Here is a 22,550-nt window from a genome sequence, read left to right on the forward strand (position 1 = left end):
CCCAGTCTCCCCGAGTTTTGTTCAATAAAGAGAGATTCTATTTTTGAGCACACGTTTTCTTTATTTTGTACATCAGGAAGGGGGGCTAGGGAAGGTTAAGTGGAAGGAGGTGAGGGAGGAATGGGGTATGAGCCCCCGGAGAGGACTGGGCTGGCTCTGCGGGCTTCTGGGGGTGGAAGCTCTCCTGCAGCCCCCCCGATTGCCCCCTCTCCCTAGATGGCAGCCTGCGGCAAGTGCAGCCGGTCTGATGGCTGAGTGCTGTGATGTGCCTAGTGTGGGCACTCAGGGCACTCCAAGCAAGGACTGCTTTGCAAGCGGGGCACCCCTGAGAACTGTCTATCCGGGGTAGGGGTCGGGTCCCTTTAAGCTCAGCCCTCGGCTAGCCCTCGGCAGCAGCTCCACGCTCTAAGTCCTAATCTGATGCCCTGCTGGCACTGCTTCCGGCCATCCTTAACCTCAGTTCAGGGTCCACTCAGTGTGGATATGCTAGTTCGAATTAGCAAAACGCTAATTCGAACTAGTTTTTAAGTCTAGATGCACTAATTCGAACTAAGTTAGTTCGAATTAGTGCTGTAGTGTAGACATACCCTTCGAAGTATATGCTAACTGCTTCTCTACTGTATTCTCAATAAACACAGTGTATTGCCTTCTCCTCTAAAAAGATCCCATGTGCTTCTTTTAAGCACAATATACTGACACCCAGCCATTTGCCAGACAGGCCAGGCTGCTAACAGGTGTTTTTTAGACTAGGATGCATACATGGGACTCTGGCCCCATGACTTGTGTGCCAATGTATATTAAGGCAAGGGAAGGCCATTCTTCTATCTCTGCAGCCAGGGCATTGCTGCAACAAGTGTACATGCAATCACATGAAAAGCAAGGAAAAGCATCTGTGCAGAGAGGGCGGAGTATAAAAAGGGAAGAGTTTTAATGGGAAGGGAGTTTATTTCAAGCCTGTAGCTGTTCAGTGTTAATATACATGTCAATACAGGAAGTGTCTTCTAATGACATGGGGAAATGAGGAGAGTTTTTCAATCATCTCCTTCTTAGCACATACAGATGTATTCATAATTATCCTGTGCCTGAGGGCGACAGGCACAGGTGGGCTCCTAAAGGACTTGTGTTCCTGCCAGACAGCGCAGCCTGAAAGAATAACAGGCAGACAATTGGAATGCCATTTATCGTGCAAAACACAATAAAACCTGGAGCGTTCTTCCTGTCTGAGAGACTCATAAATTATGAAAATTAACCTGCCTCAGGCCACGGACATATTGTTTTATTAAAGTGTGGATGAATAAACTTTAAAACTGAGAGGGGAGGAGGGAGTCCTCCTGGCTTTTCCTTCGGCCTCCATCCCTCTGTCATACAGTTGTCTGCTTATGTTAATCCAGTTAGTCACAACTGTACCTTTAAAGTCAACTTATTTACTTTGGTGCAAAAGCATGGCTGCCCGCTTGTGAAATGAAAACTGTATACCAAGGGTGGGGGGAGTGGGATGGGATGTTAGGAGGGGACCTTGTGTCTCCGCAAAGTTTCTCTGCAATAGAGGTAAGTTGACTATGTTATTTTAAAGACCCAGCTGTTAAACGTTTGATTTTTATTTGTCCCTAACCTTTTTAAAGAAGAAAATGAATCCTTCCTGGCCGACAGTGGCGTAGCGAGGGAGGAATCGGGGGGGGGGGGGGGAGGAGGCAGTTGCCACACTAGCAGGGCACCAATTTAGCTGCCAAAAGTTGTGTGGACAGCCGGACAGTGGAGGGAAGGACAGTGCTAGGACCCCACGGGCGCTGGCCGCTTCCACACCTGCAGGAAATGGAAACTGAGCACAAAGTACCAGGCAGGGGCGGTGCACCAGGTGGGGGTTCAGGCTGAGCATGCGCAGAATGCAGCCCTGCCTGCGACTACAACCCCCACAATTCCCTTTGTCATCAGTTGGTCCGAGGTGCTGTTCAGTGGGTCGCAGTGTCTGGGTCCTCACCTGTAGCCCGCCCCTCCAAGAAACTGCAGCTGCTGATTGGCCAGAAAGCACATCAGTCTGGCTGGAAGTAGAACAGCCCTGTGCACCACAGGGAGCCCCCATGTGGCGGCGGGACAGGCAAGGGGTGGGAGTCTGGCTGGGGGTTGTTCCTTTTTAAAATTTACGTTAATTTTTGCTGACTTAGAAATAAATAACATATACATAGTAACAAATGATTGTGGGGGTGGGGCACAAATTTTGCCTTTGCCCCTTGGTGCATAACACTCTCGCTATACCACTGCTGGCCAAAAGCCTTTTACTACTGATAGAGCAGGACAGGGCCTAGCACCTATGAATTTACTGTCTCTTCACTGTAAATATCCTAAATCAACTACATTTTAAAATGTGCACATGAGCAAGAATCAACTAAACCAAAGGGTCATAACCTCGTCTGGTTGCACTTAACTTATGTCCCTTCCTCAAATGCGCCTTTTGATGTGCTCAGTGGATCTGTAACGTCACTGAAACAAAAAAAACAGAAGTTAAGACGCATCAATGCTGCTGGATCACTGTACAGGCGAACCCGACTTACAACCTACGACCCCCCCACACATTTATGACCTCTCTGCTCCAGCACAGCGTGACCTCTTGCCCGGCCCAGCCCTGGCTGGCTCTGGGTGCAGTTCACACTGCGCCACTGGCTCTGGGAGCCGTGGAGCCACCTACCACCCGGCACAGCCCCCTGGCTGGCTCTTGGTGCAGCTCACACCATGACGCTAGCTCTGGGAGCCGCAGAGCCGCCTATCTTCTGGCAGTGCCCTTGGCTGGCTCTGGGTTCAGCTCGCACTGCACCGCTGGCTTCAGGCGACTGCAACTCCCAGGAGGCAAAGCAGGCCTGGAACAGAAACCCCCCCCCCCCCTTTATAACACTGTGCCTATGCGCAATAAGGGTTCGACTTATGACAGCCCGAGTTATGACAGTCCTCCAGGAACCAATTAAGTTGTAAGTGGGGGGGGGGGCACCTGTAGGTGCCTTTGAGGCTTCCTAAGTCTCCTGGAAATAGTGATACGCGTCTGGACTGTCCTTGCTGTCTGTCTCCAGAGCACAGAGTTGTTGGGGGTGGACAACTCGGTCTAATCACTGGAGGATCCCTGTGGTTTTTTTTATTCCTCTCATGGCATCCCATGGTGGTTGGCAGTGGTAGCCTTTCCAATAACAGGTGTTAGGGCACACAGTATACCAAAGCCACTGGGGAGCAGCGCTGAAGATGGGATATGGTTTGACAGCTAAAGATGGGTGTAGATAACAGAGGAAACATGGAGTAGGATTCCTATTTGCCCTTGAATTGTGCCCAGGTTGAGGCCTGCAAGCAAACCAGAAAGTAGAGGATGCTTCAACTTCCACCAGGAGACTGGCGCTATAGTCATCATAGGAAGGTTTGCTACTCCTGCATCAGGCTCTTTTCCTGGACTCTTCCTAAGCATCACTGATGGGCTGACTTTGGTGTGTCTCCTTTCCTTTGTCAAAATGCTGGACAGCCTCATAACCTATCATAATGAACCATACAGTTGGTGTAGTGGGACCTATTTCGTTTAGTAGAGGAAGATTAGGGAGTGGGCACATTTCAGGAGGAGATGGAAGCATCAGTTGAACACAACTTACAGCTTTGCAGGCCCCAGGCAAGGTATGGGCTAGGGCCTGCTCGGCAGGTTTTTTGGGGAAAGTGATGGGACTGGGGCTAGGCAGACCTCAACGCCATCCAGAGTGCCACGCCTCCCCAGGTAGCCCTGTGTGCTGCCTGGAGCACACAAGCACGGCATCCCTGCAGCAATGTGAAGGGCCCAGGGCTCTGGCCACAGCAGTAGTATCACCATTGGTATTACCAGGTCCTGGGTAGTGGCCTCCTTTGTCCTCCCTTCCTCAGTGGGCCTTGTCTGCTCAGCTTAGACATAGAAAGCAATTTCAATACTAAATTGTAATTGGGACAGTGGATTGTCTTACACAATTTATGGTAAGAGCGAGCCAGGGTTGAACAAGTCATCAGCTTAGCCAAGTAAACAAAAGGGGAGACCAAAAAATTCTGAATTGTCTACTCGCTCTCACCTCAGATCTGGTTTAAGCTTTCATAATTCTCTTCCAAGATCTTTGCATTGACAGAGTGATCAACTATAGGGGGGGGGAGGCAGGTGTGTGTGTGTGTGTGTGTGTGTGTGTTCGTTCATTCACATGGCTGCATTTTGGGGCAGGTGTTGGGGAGAAGAAGGGTTGGCAACTTTCACTTATCTCAGCCTCTGGATACTTGCAGGTCAGGTGGACTTTACTTGAGCTTTGCATTGTCACAGTTTCAGGCCCTAGCCAGAAAGCAAGATCAGCTGTAATAGCTTCTGATCTAAATGTTCGTTCTCTCCTAAAGATCTTGCTGATTCCATGAACTGGTGATCGGGGGGGGGAGATGAAAGCTGTTAGAATAGATTAAATTCAGGTTCTAGAACTACTTGGAAAAAATGCTACCCCTCCCCCTTTTTAAAGAAACCACAAACAGTCACTTGTATATTTAACAATATATATTTTATATATTTATATATATATTTCTAAATCAGAACATTCAGTTTTAACTTGTTTTTCTTCACAAACAGAAGAACTCTTACAATAGTAGACTTTCTAAAATAAATACTATTAAAATAGAGCTTCAAAATAAATATTCTATACAAAGGAAACCTTCCGTAGTAACTTTCAGGGTATGTGTGTATGGAGGTGACTGGTAGGGGAGGGAATCCTTGAACAGCTTTTCATAACATGAAAGGAAGAAAACCCCAAACCCCAGTGCTGCAAAAGAGACAGAAATGGAAGAAATAAGCTCGAGAGGTTAGTTTACTAAAAGCAATGAGAAACTGCTTCTGAAAGGCAGTAAAACATAAGTGTTGTGCCAAAGCCCGTCCCAACTTCCTTTACAGCATAGCATACCTCGGAGGGAAAACCTTTGCTTCCCCTGCACCAGGTACACAGAAGATGCAAATTAAAAACAGACATCACAGGATGCACAAAATGGGCATGTCCTCTCAGCTGCCTTCCTCCCACTTGGGCTCATGATGATGGCGGCAAGCTCCCTCTGGCCCTGTGCCAACATGACCCTGTGCCATTCTCCTGATAAGGCCCGGCCTACATGTAGGTTGACATAGCTTTGGTGCGCAAGGGTGTGTAAAAAAGCCAATCCCAAAAGCCGTAACTATCCTGACCTAATTCCCACCCCTCCCCCAGTATATACAGGTAGGTGGGGGGAAGAATGCTTCTCTCAGCCTAACTACCATCATTTGGGGAGGTGGTTTTTCTAAATCACTTGGGGGGGGGGGGAAATCCCTTCCATTGCTACAGGCTGCACCTGCACAAGGGGGTTATGCTGGCCTAGCTATGGTGCTGTAGCTGTGCTGCTGGCGTCCTTGTAGCATAGACATGGCCTAAGAGACAGGGGTAGCTTGCAGGGATCACAGACCACTTTGCATGTCAGGATCTGTTGTCTCTGCATGAGAGGAAAGCAGCTTATTTCATGCAAACTAGGTGTGGCTCTAGCCTAGATAGATTTACATAGCATATTCCACTGTCCCTGTATTCTTTGTCTCAGGAGTGGCATGAGGTCACGGTGGAAGTATGTCCCTTATAAGTGAAGGGGGAGGAGTGGAGGCAAAAAGGGGAAACTTAGTAGATGGCTGGAAAAATACTCTCCATCAGCATAGCAGCCAAAGGCATCTAAAGGCATAGCGTCATATTGTCAAGGCTCCTCTGGCCTGGTCTAACCCAGAATCTTTTGAATGCTATGCAAGAAGCTCAGCAACTTTGTTGCTATGCCTCAGGCAAAGAGCTGGTGAAACATGCTGCCTGATTGCTACACCAAAAGGGGCTTGAAGAATACAAGGAGTTTCATTCTGCTACATTTACCACTGCACTAACACATCCACTAATGCTTTACAGTCTTTCAGCCTAGGATCAGCTTACATTATAGCAGGGTTTATATATTAAAAGAAACCAATGGAGATAGGTGTTTACAACTATATACAAGGAAAGTAAAAGTTGCTGGCGGCCATTTTCATTAGAAGAGAATTTAAGAATATGGAGTCGCTCTGTGTGAGTGTGTGTGTGTGTGTGTTCGTTCACATGTGTGTGGTGTGGCACAACAGAGATCCAGAGATCATTCTGATATGATGTTTGTTTGCAGTAACATGCATCCGGCCAGCAGGATTTCTATTGAAAATCTGCACTAGGATATCCTGCTGCACTAACCTATGGCCTGGGGTCATTAGAAAATGTATAGCTGGAGGCCATTTGGACATTGCATATGTTCAAGGTGGAAGATTGCTGATGTAGATCTCTGTGTTTGTTGCCACGTCTTTTAATCCATTTGCACTTAAAGAAAATGACATCATTCCATTAAATAGCAATGCCTTATACATTCAACCAGCAGTTCAGCCAGTTTGAGGCTTTTCCTTTTTTTTCTTAGCAAAATTCCCTCTGAGTTGTGCATGACTAAACATACAAACCTCTTCACAGCACACACAGTACAGTATCTTCCACACAGTATTTTCCAGGTGAGGGTAAGATACAGGACTCAGTATCTGATAACATAGATGTAGTATCTCTTTTCTATGATTTATCATAACAAGCCAGCTAATGCTATAAATACAAAAAAGGAAATTAAAAAAAAAACAATTCCCCACTTAATAAATATCTACAATTAAACTTAAGAAAAAAAAGTCACCCGCTCATAAATGATTTCTTAAGTAAAAATTAAAAAAAAACACCTCCCATCAGTACATTTGGAAAAACAAAACAGCAATTGTATCACAACCAAGCAAATGTGATTTCTGGAAAATGCTACATGAGCTTTGCCTATTGCTTATCTAATTAAGATGACATTTCTCTGTCATTGCTCTGCATTTACGTAGTACATTTCCTCTAATTAAAACACACACACACACACACGCACACACACACTTTAGATCAGCTTTCAGCATGCAACAAGTACCTATCTATCTGATTTGTTGCATGTTAAGACTAAGGTTTTTGAATAGCACCTTGCAGTTGTTAAGAGAAAGGGGTTACTGCAGTGTAAGGGAGGGAAGAGCTGGCCCTTGTACAAGTGCACAGACAAAGATTATGATCATCAGCTACAGAAAAACAAGGGCCGGGTTCCATAAATATGCACCCTTGGCTTTCCCCAGTACTCGTTCACACTAAAATAGACACTTTTTAATTTCTCTATTTACACTTTTCAAAGACACACTATTATACAGAAAAGTCAGAAGTTGAGCAGCAGCAATAGAAATCAAGGAAAAAATATTTCAAGCAAATGTCATTCTGCCAAAAAAAAGTGTTCTTAATATTATCAGCAAAGTAGGCCTGAAGAGTTTGTTCTGTGAGAACTAGTATTGGATTGATGTTCATTAAAAAACAAACAAACAAAAATAACCATACATGTGTATTGTGCCCAGTTTTTCTTGACCTTGCTTTTACTACAGCTTGAGAAGGTGGGAGGTGGAAGGGGGGAAAAGAGGGAAGGGAGAAGAGAGAAATCAAACTTCTCAGCTTAATAGGATTTCTGTGTCAGCATTTGCTGAAAGAAAAAAAAAACCACACTGCAGAAGCTGAATTAATTCAAAGCCCCTTTGGAAAAAAGTTTTACTGCTAATGTAATAAATAATAGCGGTCTCATTTAGTAAACTTTTAAAATATGAAACTGTAGACTTAGGCTCACTAGCAAAATGACAATGTAAAATTTCAAAAGAAGTTGACATAAAGGAGTGAGGGGAGGGAAGAACACATTACGCCCATAACCCTCTTACTGTGGGAGGGAGGGGGCAAGGAGCAGAGATTCCACATGACACACTCTGTCAGAAAATAAAATCTGCATCAAAAAGGGAATGTGATGGGTCGGGCAGGAATAGACATATACCTAAATGGTAATGACAGTTATAGAAAATTATTTGAAAACGTTATTTCTGCTTCAAAGTCTGTTGTGAAAGAGGGAAGGAAAAAAGCTTTGGGAAAACATTTACTTTGTACTAAACTGGCCCTTTTAATGGTCAAGTGGAAAGAAAAATGGTTAACCCTTTACCTTCAACAGGCTGCTGGTAACAAATCATTAAATTGAAAAAGGAAGGAAACCCACCCTACATTCTAAGCCCACTCTTCATTTTGTGAATGAAAATGAATATTGCTACTGCAGATGTGCCTGCCAAGCTAATAGTTAATTATTCTTGCTGGATGTAGGCACAGCGAGAAGCCAGCACAACAAGCCAGATGGTGAAAAGACTTTTTAAGCAGCTGTACTCTGTGGTCTATGTTGGTTTTTGGCCTGGGCTCTGTAAAGTATTAAGAATCTTCCTCTATTGGCCCCCATCTGTTTAACTTTAGATAATCAATTCCAAAACCCTGAATAACCGAAAGTGCTTCAGTTTATGGAAATAGTTACTTCGGCTTTCTCTGTTGATGGCAAAAGGTTAACACACAATATCTTCAGAACACAGGTTATAACCTCCCCTCTAGTGTCTCTTCCATCTTTCCCATATCCTCCCCCATGGATCAGAAAGGCTTTTCTGGCCTGCTCACTTTGCCATCCAGTGCCACCTTGCAAATGACACTGTTTGTGTTTTTACATCTACATCCGGGCCGACTCACTTGGTCATAGCATCTCTGAGATAGTTTCACACAACCGGTGGCTGGCAGGTAGCACAGCAAGCAAGGCAGGACCAGAGAGAGGGCACTCATGAAAGACCAGCGGGCACAGCAGTTTGAATGGGAGCAGGAGCAGGGGTGGTCCGCACAGGAGCCCTCATCATCCTCGTTAGTGCAGTGGTAGAAGACGCCCTTCACCAGACACATGCAGGTGGAGTAGTTGACCAGGTTCTGTGCGGAGCAGAGGCACTCCTGGTTGCAGACCCAGCAAGAAGGCAAACTCCTTGGCAGGGCACACTCCTTGCACTTGCATTTCCCACAGGCTTCACACAATAAAAAGTGCTTGTCAGGCTCCTGAGACATGGGTCCCTTCAGATCCATGGGTTTGCAGTTAATCGCCTTGGGCTGTATCTGAACTGCTCTTGGGGAGGACTGATCCACCACAGGGGGTGGCGCCATGTGATCCAAGAGCCTTTGGTCAGAAGACGTGCTGCTGCTGCTGCTGATGGAGCTGGGCCGCCCACTGAAAGAGATCCAGGGGTGGGTGACATCCTGCTCACATCTCTGCAGATGCTGGTTCATCAACGCAGGTTCGTGGTGGCCTCGGGGGCGCTTCTGGGCAGCCATCTGGGCCAGGCTGGGATTGTCGGTGTAGTCATTCTCAATGTGAGTCGTCTTCATTTGGTCAATAGGCAGGATGGTGAGTGGATGCTGCAGCCTCCCATAGGGGATCCGACTGTCCAGTAACGGCTGCACCATGACAGAGTTTGGGACCACAGTTATGTTGTGGGGAATCCGGGGTTCCATTGGTCAGACTGTCCTTCGCCACAGGGGGGGGGGGGGGGAAACTGCGTTAGGTGTCCTGAAAAAGAGAAGGGAAATGGGAATGGTTCCCAAATTAACTCACATTGCCACTATGCCCAGTCCAAGGAGGGCTCCTTGCTCAAAACACTCAGCAAGTGGACATGAATCATCTCCTCTTGTCCAAAGCTGGGATTCATACTAAGACTGTTTGGCTCTCACTGCTCCCACTCATTGCTAACTAGGATTTTAGGTTTAGTAGCCTTCTCTCTCTCAGTGACTGCTGGGGAGGCAAGGAAACTTGTGGAGCTTGCTGGCTTAAGAGTTATCAACCTGTTAAAATATTCTTTATCTACTCATCATGTGACCTTGTCACCTCCCTGGATCTCCACCAAGCAATGACTGGAACAGCGGGGAGCTCACCCTAGCAAAAGGTTAGTCCAACCAGTTTGGGAAGTCCTGGTTTAGTAGACTCACTCCCAGTAGCACAGAGAGTCAGGCCTGAATTAAGCCTCGATGTCAGGGGTGGGGAACCTCAGGCCCGGGGGCCAGATATGGACCCAGCTTGCCTGGATCCAGCCCCTGAGGTTCAAGCCCCACCAAGCATTGGGGAGCCCATGCTGGCACTCCAGCCCCCCTACTGCCATGCCACAGGGCTGGAGCACACAAAATCTACAGTACTAGGCTGGGCTTCCCGAGGTTCTTGTGTGCAAGGGGAATGTCTTTCTTCTTCTCTCTCGGGGCCATTTTTTTGGCTTCTCACTTGTGTGCACAGAGTCCCAGATCCTGATTTGGAGACCCCTGCCTTCCTCTGGCCATGCCTGGTCTAATTCCTCCTCCCCACCCCTGTGCACAGAGCAGAAGTCCATTCAAGTTACCAATGACAGTGGCAGACCAGTCTTCTCATGGAAAGTCACTCTAGGTTTTTCCAGGGATAATTTTGCTGAAAGCCTCTCACATCTCACTCCCATCCTCCCCATCCCTGCCCCACACCTCAGACCCATGGAAGTCAACTGTGCAGAGTTCATGTGGCAAGCCTTCCACAGACTTGAAGGATAATACTCCTACCAGTACCAACAATCCTGCAAAACTAAAAGACACTGAGGCTATGTCTACACCTCTGGCTTTTGCCAGCAGTGGCAGAGAGTATGCTAATGAAGTGCTCTTTAGCAACTTTCTCATGCTTCATTTGCATAATCTCTGCCCGAGGCTTTCTGCACAAAAACTAGCACCGTAGATGGATCCGTTTTGTGTAAAACCCCCTTTTGCACAAGATCCTTATGCCTCAAAAAAGGAAGTATACAGATCTTGCGAAAAAGGGTTTTTTTGCACAAAACAGATTCGCATACTCTCTGCCGGCAAAATCCGGCAGTGTAGACATAGCCTGAGATATGACACAGGCCCCTGGGACTACACCTCACTAAGTGCAAAAAACAGATGCCAGAGTGCTCTTTACTGCTCATAGGCCTGTGCCACGTGGCATGGAGTATGAATGGCTGCTTCCTGGTTGAAAGCCCTCCCAGAGATCCTGATGCCCTACAGGATTCAAGTTATTCCTCCCATCCCCCTTTACCCTGACTTCAGTTGGGGCATCTTACAATTCCCCAGTTTAACAGAACATATCCAGACCACTGTCTCAAAACACCCACAGCAGTACTGAACAGATTCATCTTTCTTCCTCCCCTATGAACTTGAACCCTCCCTCACCCCCTTGGGGAGCTAGAATGGCAGAGGAGTTTGGAGCAGACAATGCGGGGCCCATATGTTTCGATTCTGCAGTCTGGGTTTGCTTTGCAAAAGGTCCCCAACAACATTTACTTTAATCTTTTCCATCCATGTGCAGATTTTTGCATCCATGTGTGGAATAATTTTTATGTGCACCAAGGCATGTGTTAATGTGTACCACCATTAGAATCAAAACCGAGCTGTGGGCACTCTGCTAATCAGCTGGGTCGCATTTGAATCTCTCCTGTGTGGCCACTCAAGCTCACAGTTTTCAGGGAGCACTGGTCCCGTTTGTCTCAACAGATTGCCTCAGCCAACTGCCCTCCATCAGACAAATCTTGGCTTTAAAAAGCACAGGTTTTCTACTTCTTTCATCCCCATTATGGGAAACAGAATAAAAAGGAGGATATAGGCTTTATTTAGCAGCCCAGTCATTTAAGATAGCAACAACAATCGATAGGTGCAAATTACAGGCAAAGCTCACTTCAATGGAGACCACAGAAAATGTGATCAGAGATCATATCACACAAATAATTTGGTTATCTGCATCAAACATGAAGCAGAAAAACGTATAGTCTAAATGCAGCTTACTAGCCAGAGCAGCTCAACCATCTATTGCTATAGTTTCTAATTTCATTGAAAGAGTGCAATTTATCCTGGAGCCAGTCCAAGGATTCAACTGCAGCGTAGGACACGAAACCACAGGAAGTATCTAAACTTAAATCAAAGAACGGAAACTACTTGGTTCAAATTTAGAAAATGCACATTGTTTTCAATGTGATGGGCCATTTCCTTGCAGAGTGACCTTTATATTTATGAATTATGTTCAGGATCAGTTTAAAGCAGCAGCAAGTAAAACGTCAGATTAAGTTAAAGGGGGCTTTTTGAAATCCAAATGTAGTGAGCTGGTCAGGATTTTTTTTTGTTAAAGTCTTAGAAATGTGTGAAAAATGTGGATTTTACACCAAGAGGTTAGGCAGTGTGGACTGATTTATTCATAAATGTTGTCTATATGGAAAGAGCTCATTACTCTTTAAGAGCCACTCAATCTCCTGGCCTAGAACTTTGTGTGTTTATGCAACATACACAGAGCATCCCGTACAACGTGGCTGTTAAATCATTTCTCACAAGTTAAATTAATTGGATGAAAAATACTGTACCAAGAACCTCCCTCCCACAACAAACAACCCTTCCACCACCATACATCAGAGAATTTTTTTTTTGGGGGGGGGGGGGGGGATTAAGTATCTGCTTTAAAATGATGTCCAGAGCCCATTATTAAAATAACATTCTCTTTTATTGACATTTGGGATCTGATCCTAAGAGGTGCAGAGCACCCTCAAATACAGTAAAACCAAAAGGAGGTAAAGTAGCTTAGCACCTCACAAAAGGCACTCGGCATCTTGCAAGATAGGGCTCATGCACTAAAAATGGACTATGGAACATCAATCTGTGGTCAGTACAGCACATGCCTTTTCTGCTGTATTAGCATACTTGGTCGCTGGACTTAAAGAGAGTCTGCCACACGACAAAAAAAACGGGACAAAATGTTTTATATCTAGAAGGAATAGTGAAGCTATTTATGCTATCTTAGTCTAAGCCAGTGTCCTTTGCCATTTAACAATTCACTAGTTACTCTTCCTCCTCAGTCATTCATAAAAAAAACCTTCTTAGATTATTCATTGAGAATATGTTCCTAAACAAAAACAAAACCGAAATATTCACAGTTCTTGCAAGTAGAAAGGTTCTGAAAGCACTAATTTCTTAACTGCATGAGCTGCTGTGATGAAATATTGCTTAATTTTCTTTAAAAAAAAAAAGACAATGATTTCCAATAAGTTGTACATTTCATCTAATTCAGTGTCATAGTACAGGAAATATTTACTAAAGCTCAGAGTTCAGTATTATATAACATGTTAATCACTGAAATTTGTCAGCCAGAGATTATGCATTTAAAGGAAGACAGTTGGCTCTCACAAGAGCCTAGCTTTTTAAAGCTAAGACACTCGAGATGCAGCTATTTCAGTTGGAAAGGTGTGCACTCAGTCTGGCTGATGTTGGTACGAATGTAGCTGGAACTGTATAAAATGGAGGAATACTGCACCATATTAAAGCAGTCCTGTTTCATGCCCTTTATCTCTGTACCAATGGCTCTCTCATGACAGATCTTTTTAAAAATTAAAAATAGCGCATATGTACTTGCAGCTTCCTAATATCCATTAGGTTCTAACGGAATCCTGGCTGTACTTGATTGAAATCAGTGGAGTTGTGCTCATTCACAGCAGGTCTAAAGTGGGCTGAAAAATCATGATTTAAGGCATGTTATGCTGGAGAGAACATTTGTACGATAGGGCAGTGTCTAATGTAACTGCTTGAGCTCAGCATTTAGCTTAACTTTACAAACTATGGGTTTGATCCCACACTGCTGAATTCACGGCAAATGGGTGCATACCGCATCAAGGAACAGGAACCATCTTAGTGATAAAAGGCAGCTGTCCTGCAAACACCACAATGTTTACAAGGGAACTTAAGACAGTACTACATCTAAAGGGCCATGCAAACACAGCTAGTTACATGGAATGAGCAGGAATCACTTGCATATTCAAAATATTCCACTGAGTCAGACCTCCATCATACAGAGACTCTAGCCAGGTTCAGCAACTGTTATACTCTGTGATAGGTCATATGCAGACCGACATGAGCAGGTGGTTTAATTGGGATATTTAATGTTGGTGAGAACAGCAGTTTTATTTCCTGAATTTAAGTCCCCCTACTTCCCAATAAAAAGCCGCCCAAAGGGATTTTAAGACAGTTACAGTTGAAAATGTCTCAATCACTTGGCCAAAGGTGAGGAAGTCTCATTACTCCTATTTCACAGATGGGGAAACAGACATGGAGATGTGAAAAACCCAGATTTCCTAGATACCACACTTCAGACACACTGTCTCTTTAGAGTATCTCTTAAAATGATATAAACATCCTACCATTTTTTGCTGTTAAATTTCCTCTCCCTGTTCCATACCAAGGTTAGTAGCTATGTAAAACCCCAGTATGGCTAAGACTTCTACAAAAATTCCCTGAAGCATAAGTACCTTGTATGATGCAATAACTTGTCTTTTCTGTGATGGCTCACTCAACCTCTCTGCAGCAAACACTCTGAGCAGCTGGTCAGATCACTGGGAACTGACATACTCCCCCAAGCTTCATCCCCTTTTACTTTAGTACCGGGGTCCCAGGATAGAAAGAGACCTCAGAATTGTCGACAAGCTTCTTGGAGGCTGAATGTTTAGAAAATGGGCAGATGCACTGGACACTTAAGTTCTATTACGTATTTAATGAATGGATCCTGACAGCCACAAGAGAGGGGAAGAAGGATCTTTCTTTGGATGAAATATTAAACTGCCTGTAAAATAGTAGCAGTGCCCTACCACAGCAAATCAGCACTGGGTTGTGAACCCAAGCTCCGCTACAGGACAGCATGAAACTGATCACTGTGACTGAAGAAGCCCTGGACGTAAGAGAGGCTAAACTGGACAGCTTAGTCTGTGCTTTTCTGAACTGATATATCTGGTTCTGGCTGCCAAAGCAATCCTGGTTAAAGAAATTGCTAGAATTCATCCAAAAATGATTTTCTGATGAGAAATAGAACTCTTCTGCTGGTTAGGGTTGGCCAGTTGAAGCACTGTGGAAAGGAACAGACAAGATGTTTGTGCTACCACTGGACTGTGAACAGAGATTTCAGGTGTCTAGTGATATGTGAGCATCACTCACAGATACTCCAAATACCAGATTCACCTAAATGCCTTCATTCTGTTCATACAGATGTGCGATGTGTTGTTGGAAGTGCCACTGCAGGGAATGATATAGGCAGCTTAATAGGTGACCTGCATTTCATCTGCAAGGAAAGAATTAATTGTGTCATAAAAAGGAGATGGACAGAAGGAGCTGCTGCTTTTAGTTGTTTAAAAGAATGAAAAAACTTGCAGCTCTCATAGGTCCCTCACAGATAACATTTGAGCCAATATTCAGGCAAGAATGTATAATCAAGGTTATTGCTCTTTATAAGAGAATTAGTAAAAAACAAACCAAACCAAAACCAAAACCAGAATTGCCATAGATTTTAGACGCCATTTTCTTTCAACTCCTTGCATAAATAAGTAAGCCAGAAAATAAAATCCATCGAAAGTTACAAACTTGAATTTAAGAACTGTGAGGCAAAGCCCATCAAATAGCAAGATGCTTAGTGAAGAACCGCTATCAACCAGGGTTGTCAATGAATAGTCGATTAGACGATTAACCAGTAAGGCTAGGCCTGTATCAGAGGTAGCAAGGGTGGGGGGAAGCAGGAGCTGATGCTGCAGGGAGCTGGTTTAAAAGCCTGTTTTCCCCAGCACCAGACTCACAGTGCCACTTGGCCAACCTTCTGGCGTTTCCCCCTCCCCCCCCACGCTGTTGCCTCTATCAGAGGCAGCAGCATGGGAGGTGGTGGGGGCCAGGGGAGGCTGCTGGATAGACACTGCTCTGTGGGGAGCTTGGAACCGCCTCGGAAAGGGGCTGCTGCCACCCCACACTGCTGCCTCTGTATCAGAGGCAACAGCGCAAGGCGGTAGGCAGCCAGCTGTCCATGAGGGGAGCTGTTTTTTAAACTGGCTTTCCTCACAGACTGGCTCCCGCCTAGAACCCCACGCTGCTGCCTCTGGTACAGAGGTAGCAGCGTTGGATGCCAGGGGGCTCCCTGGGAGTGGGGTCAGAGTGCACTGGGAGCGGAGCCGGAGTGGGGACTATAAAATAGTTGACTAACTGCTAAGAATTCATGCGGTTAGTCAACTATTCTATTACCTGCTATCAAGTAGCAATCAAATAATGTAATTACAAATTTACAGTATCAATACTTATTGTGTAGACTATCTACAGTACAGTCAGCTCCCAGACAGAGTGGTACCTTTAAGGTCCTACTGATATTCTTTAAGTTAATGGGGCTGCCTTTCGGCCCTGATTCATGCAAGATATGTCAAAACATGTATACAAAACATGTATACAAATTTAAGCACACAAGTACTCTCAGTTCACACTATTGTATGGATGCATGCAAAAAATACCATATTTCAAAGCACCAGTATAATTCTGGATACAAATTCTGTTTTAATTTATATTAAAGAATAATATACCAACAACATGCAAATAAAATAGTTCAATCATTAGTAAATTCAGACATGCTGTTAGTATTAAGCCAGGCACAAATTCACCAAGTCTGACAATATAGGCAGAAACCAAACAGAAGGCAAATCATGAAGTAGGTGTTTTCAAATTGATTTTATGTTTAATTTTAAAGTTAATTCCAATAAGTCGACTGAAATTACTTTGAAACAGAGAATTCAAGAATAAACATTCATTTAGAGAAGATTTGCATTTTTCTACCCCCATTCAAAAGTAGGAGTGTCCACATAATACATCTGCATTGTTTGATATAAAAAACAATATACAACCATTTATTGGAATTAACTTTGTGGCTAATTTCACTAAATTGACTGCAGTTTCTGTGATCCCTTTTCACCATTTCCTCTTCTCAGTATCCAAACTACTATTTTTGTGCATAACACTCACCTAAAACTTTAGGATTTGCAAATATTTTAAAAAGAAAAAAGGTAAAAAGTAGTTATGGTACCATTTCAAATCTGGAAGTTTTGTAGATGTAGAATTTATTAAAAATTCTATAATTTTTTCCTATAAAATTGTATATAGTTTTTGGACTATCCTATTGAATGTAATAGAATATATATATAGTACTTACTGTAGAACTGTGTGGAATGGTTTATATAATCCTACAGAAGAGCTCATTCTCTATTAAATTCTGCAAGTTTTAAAGTAATTTCTATAGGATCCCACTAGTTTCTCTTAAATTCTTTTGGATTTTCATAATGGTTGGGCAACTTCTAGTTCCTGAAAAACAGAACAGACTTTGAATGACTTATTTAACTTTGCTTCAGAGGGGTAGCCTTGTTAGTGTGAAACTGGACTTAAACAATGAATAGCGCTCCCCTCATCCGCTATTTATTTTGGAACTGGACCTTTAATAACTCCATTCATCTGAAGAAGTGGGTTTTGATACCATCTACATGTTTTGTTAGTCTTTAAGGTGCTGCTAGACTATTTGTTGTTTTAAGTTTGGAGGTATGCATCTTCATACAATTAGTTAAATAGCTAACTGTTTAATATTGATATTTTTTCAATCTAACACCTTGTAACCATGTTGTAATAGCAAGATAATGAAAATGGGGGTCTGATTCTTCACCACTTATGGGGGAAGCAGTCCCACTGATGTCACCTGAGGAAGGGCTGCAAGATCAGGCCTTAAAGAAGTGGCCTTCGATGTATTTAAGAGACATAACTGTCTTGATTCTGACAGATGTTATGCCTATTAATCAATAGAACTTGCAGCTACTCAGCACTCATCTTTCACCCACCTAGGACCAGGTCCAAGATACCCTTCTTTTGCCCAAGCAGCTTTTGCAAGGTGCAATTAAAAAGCAAACATTGGACCTAATGACATCTAAATAAAAGCCCCCCAAACATTGCTTTAAACTTATTCCATCATAAATGCATTTCTAGCTGAAGCTAAGTAATAATGCAATATAGAGCTAGAGTTAGAGCTCTATGATTGTTCATCTCAAGTATTGACTCATGGGTCATATTACCCCTTTAAATTAACATTCTGCTTCATAAAGGCAATTTCTCAGGGACAACAGTTGTCCTTCAGCCTCATGCCTTTCAACTGCGTCAGGGTCCTCACCTTGTCACATGGAGAGTTTGGTTGGTGCCTCTCAGGTAAATTGATTATTTTCTAAAAAACAGAGGCTATTCTATAGCACTAGAATGTGGCGCTCTTGTGATTTGCTCCACCCTTACTGCCTCAAAGAACTGCCTGCAATTTATATCAAATACCTGGAACTAACTTCTGCAACACTGGAGAGTTACTAAACCGCATCAGAGAGATCCTTTTGAACTAGCAATAAATCAATCAAAAATTACACCTTGTTGAACTTCGCTCTGGTTCAGATACCTTTCACTGCATGAAGGTAACCGGATGGGATAGGAAACAGTGCAACCCAAGTTTCTCCCCCGAGCCCCATAACATAACCAATGCAAACATTTCTAGCATAACAAATACTAATTTTGATTTGCTATATCATCCTTCCAAAGATTGCATAGTGTTTCATAAGGATTAATAAAACATCACAACTCTGCATGAGATATATATGTGGAAACAGGCAGAGATATTAAGGGCAAAATCCTGAATTCTTTGAAGTCAATCCTGAATTCTTTGCCCTTGACTTCAGTGGGGCCCGAATTTCACTTTAAGCAACTTGCCAAAACTCATACAGTGGATCAGTGACAGAACTCGGAATAGAATCCAGATCTTTTGACCACCACTCAGATATACCTTCAGAATTTCAACCCAGATGGAGTGAATTTTGATTTGGGCAAGGCTATGCTGAACTCAGACAAATCTCAGCAACTCCTTATGTACAAAATTATCCAGAGATGAAGACCAAAATATCGGGGGCATGTGTTAAGAATGAAGTGAAGACATGCCATAAAAGGCACATCATTGGCCAACTGGAGGAACATGCCAAAAGGGCTAACTGAAATAATCCTTCCATAGCACAGTAGTTACGGAAAAATGTATGGACTTAACATGTGGGACATGCAAAGAGCAGCCCAATGTAGACAGGAGTGGCAAAGCTTTGTTGATACTCTAAAAGACATTTTACAGCACAGGAAGGATTCAGAATGGTGAATCAGGTTCACTGTATAACTACCATCAAAATCCTAACTCATTCTGAATCACAGAGATAAAAAGCTGAACGGTATCTAAAGAAATTCTAACCTTGCCTTTGGTTAGAACCTCTTAACTGGACACCTCAAGAGTAGTAAATGATGTGCTATGACCAGCAGGAATCTAAAGATCCTATGAAGTCTTCTGAAGATTTAGTTGGAGGGGTTATAGGTGAAGAGAAAGCTTGCTTATTGGTACAGAAAATCTTTTACAAAGAAAAAGCTTAATGTCATAAAAGGCTAGAAATACACACTAAGGCGGTATAGATGCGATTCTGTTGAAAATGGCAGACTTTTTCCAAAAGATCCTGTACTCCTTGAGTATTTGCCGTTTTCAACAGAACCGCATCTAGACCGTAGTTTTACTTTTAAAATGGCTCTTTTTCGAAAGAGCACCATGATGCAATTATGCAAATGAAGCACAGGATATTTAAATCCCGTGCTTCATTTGCAATTTCGAAGTGTCTAATTTACATCCCTCTGTTGAAAGAGGAATGTAGTCTAGACACAGCCTAAAAGACATGACACTCCCTACCAAAAAGGGTTGTAGAAAGTATGCATATGTGTGTGAGAGAGATAAGATATGTGGATATGGGTAGAATGTCTATAGCTTCAATAAGTCAGATCTGATTTAAACTGCAAGCTCTTTGGTGAAATTTCTTTAGTGTTTAGCACCTTTTTGTACATACAAATAAATAAGAGGTTTGAGTTCCCTTCCTGCCTAATGGCCGTACCTGTGTGAGGATAGTTAGTTTTTCCTCCGAGAAGAATAAGGGGCAGGAGAGGGTAGAGGAGAAATAAAGTTTAGTGGGGAAAAAATCTGATTTTTTAAAAATGAGGCATTGATTTAAGATTAGGCCAATGGCTCTGACATAGGAGAAGCTGAAAATATAGGCTTGTAAACTTTTCAAGAAGTACCCTGTCCAGTCTCTTTCTTACAGCTTGAGATTTGGCCTGAGAAATTTTCAGATCTCTGAAGGCAATAGATTCTCTTATTGTTTAGCTAAAACAAAATGTTGACATACAAAAATAAAAGCCACAGAAGTTAAAGAACACTTATAGAATTATAGAAGTTAACAACACTAACTGTTGAATGCTATCAGAGGATTTTCTAGTAAGTGAAGAAAATTATACTACATTAGCTCTTACATTTAAGAAAAACAACAACCCACCCAGTCATAATATTTGGCCAGTTATTTTTGTAAAAAGAGATACAGCTTTAGACACGAGACCTGGATTTGGACAGCTGTATAGTCAACCTGTTTGATGAGCTTTCTACTTATATTGAGGTATGGGGTAGCTAGTATGAACTAACTCAGTGCGAGAAAAAGATTGTTAGGGCCATTTTATTTAAGACTCCTTTTTTTAAGGAGCATTTTCACACCATGGTCAGGGAAAGATTAAAACAACTTTTCTTTTGCTCTTTTAGGAGACAAACAAGTTGTTTCCCCCTTTATATATCTCACAGGGGATTTCAAAAGCACTGCAAGATTTAGAAATGTTTCCTTAATTGTGCAATAGCAATAGAGTCCTTTCTATCAATAGAAGTTCGCCTGTGGAATATGGCACATTTATCAATGAGATATCCCCAACAGGGTTCCAATAACTGAAAGCAACCACTCCTTCCTTGGTCATTCATTTTTATATTAAGGAGGAGGAGCTAGTCATGAAAATAATTGTGATTCAGTGCACAAATGACAGCTTTATCCTTTAGCAGCCAAAGTCAGAGAGGACTGACTTAATATTGAACATGCAGTGTTTCAATTTTCTCTTTAAAGCTGAACTGAGATTTCTGTAAATTGACTTTTAGCATACCATGTCTTTAAAATGATTTGAAACAAGGGAAGTTTGAGAAGTTTTAAAGAATAAGAGACAAATTATTCTCTACTCTGGGAATTCCATAAGGTTTCGTCTTTGTACCTGCTTTAAAAAATGTGTGCAATTCAATATTTTTAAATTGAGAACGCAGATCCTTTTGGAAAGATTCTATTGCAGAAAAATCAACCCCTGTAATACATTACTTCTCATCACTTGAGGAGCAAGAAGGAATGAAGTCCATTCCCCTTGTGATTAATGCTGATTCCTGTTTGCACTGCCATTTCCAAGGTCTGCTTTTCCAATCCTGCTCTCCTCTTGGACTTCTGTGCCTTGCATATGTCTCTCTGGTTTTCCTGTTTCCTTTCTGATAATGAATTTCCAGACTATATCGTTTCTAGTCTTGTCTTTCCACTATGACGCCAGGACTAGTACCAGAAAATAACCTAGCTCGTCCTCTCAGCTACGCACTTAGTGAAGAAGGGCTCTCAAGGCGTTTTTCTCCATGTTTTTAAAATCTATTTATGGAGAAAATATATGTGCAAATTTACAGAATTATATGCACAAACCTACGTCTACAATTAGGTACAATTTAAAACATGTCACTACAGCTCCAATGCAAAGTTGTAACTAAGACACAAAATCGCATAGCAATACAGAGAAGACTGTGGGGGCCTAGATCAAAGATGGAGTAAGAAATAAAGAAAAAACGGAATTGCAGGACAGTTGCATGAAATAAAATGCTAAAGAGCAAAGGTCACCCAGTAAAGATCTGACACTCCAGTGGCTGAGCGCTAAAGTGCCCTATTATGGAAACAGCTGCGGAGCCACTTGATCCTAGCAAGGCAGAGGGCTTGGAAGAGAGAAATACATAAAATCAGTTTTCGTTCTCCGCAGAAAGCCCAGGTACAGGTTTTATTTGTCCATCTAGGGGATCATGTATGTATGCCCGTTATGGGAAGGGGATGGGGAAGAAGGAAAGGAGTCTCCATCAACAGAAGAGAAGCCCAATGCGATTCTTAAACAAACAAACAAAACAAAAACCCCAAAGCCAACCCAACAGCCACGAAAATAATCCCAACCCACGTCTGGTAAAAGCCGCCTGTCGTGTCCAAACGCCAATACAGATGTTAATAGGAGTGCAGGAAAAGGAGCTTCAACACGAATCACGGGAACACATGCGAATTGTGTAGGAACCAGGATATTTCTTTTCTTTCAAGAATGCAAATTTCCCTTTAGGTCAAGGAGACACCAGACAGCTACACATACAACATAGGTGTAAATTTATAACTGTTAGAAAAATCGTAATATACACATTTATGTTTGTGATAAATAGCCATGCAAAGGAAATAGATAAATGCACCTAAAAAGGGAGCAAATTTTTTTCTTGGCAGGGAAGGGGATTTATTTATATAGTTATCCACAAATATGAGTCTCCCACTTACTTTAAACAGTTCAGACAAGATCATCTCTCAACAGGCGAGTTAATCCTAAATCCGAGGCAGCTCAAAGGGCCGGACCTGCAAAATCCCTGGCACGAAACACCATGAATCTCAGGGAAAGACCTGCAAGTGCTGTGCTGTCAGCAGCAGTAGCTTCCCCCTGCTCGCCTCGGCCCTCGATGTTGCAACAACTGCTGCCTGGGAAAATGGCTATTTTATGAATGGGAGGAAAGGGACCCCCTCTGCGCATGCCTGTCCTCCCAACTCTATGAATGGGTGGGCACTGAGGTCCCAAGGCGCATGCTCT

The 22,550-nt window shown here is 43.0% G+C and overlaps 1 protein-coding gene across 1 annotated transcript; it reads right to left on the reverse strand.

Moving 5' to 3' along the window:
* Nucleotides 1-4,508: 4,508 nt before the first annotated feature.
* On the reverse strand, nucleotides 4,509-22,446 carry SPRY4 (sprouty RTK signaling antagonist 4). Its single transcript, XM_006128538.5, has 2 exons — nucleotides 22,247-22,446; nucleotides 4,509-9,486 (listed from the first exon to the last, which is right to left on the reverse strand). The coding sequence occupies exon 2, from the start codon at nucleotides 9,429-9,431 to the stop codon at nucleotides 8,532-8,534; it is 900 nt and encodes a 299-aa protein (XP_006128600.2). The 5' UTR covers nucleotides 9,432-9,486; nucleotides 22,247-22,446; the 3' UTR covers nucleotides 4,509-8,531.
* Between the last annotated feature and the right edge of the window lie 104 nt (nucleotides 22,447-22,550).

Source organism: Pelodiscus sinensis, chromosome 16 (assembly GCF_052426305.1).
Source record: "Pelodiscus sinensis isolate ZL-2025 chromosome 16, ASM5242630v1, whole genome shotgun sequence".
Classification (NCBI taxonomy): domain Eukaryota; kingdom Metazoa; phylum Chordata; order Testudines; family Trionychidae; genus Pelodiscus; species Pelodiscus sinensis.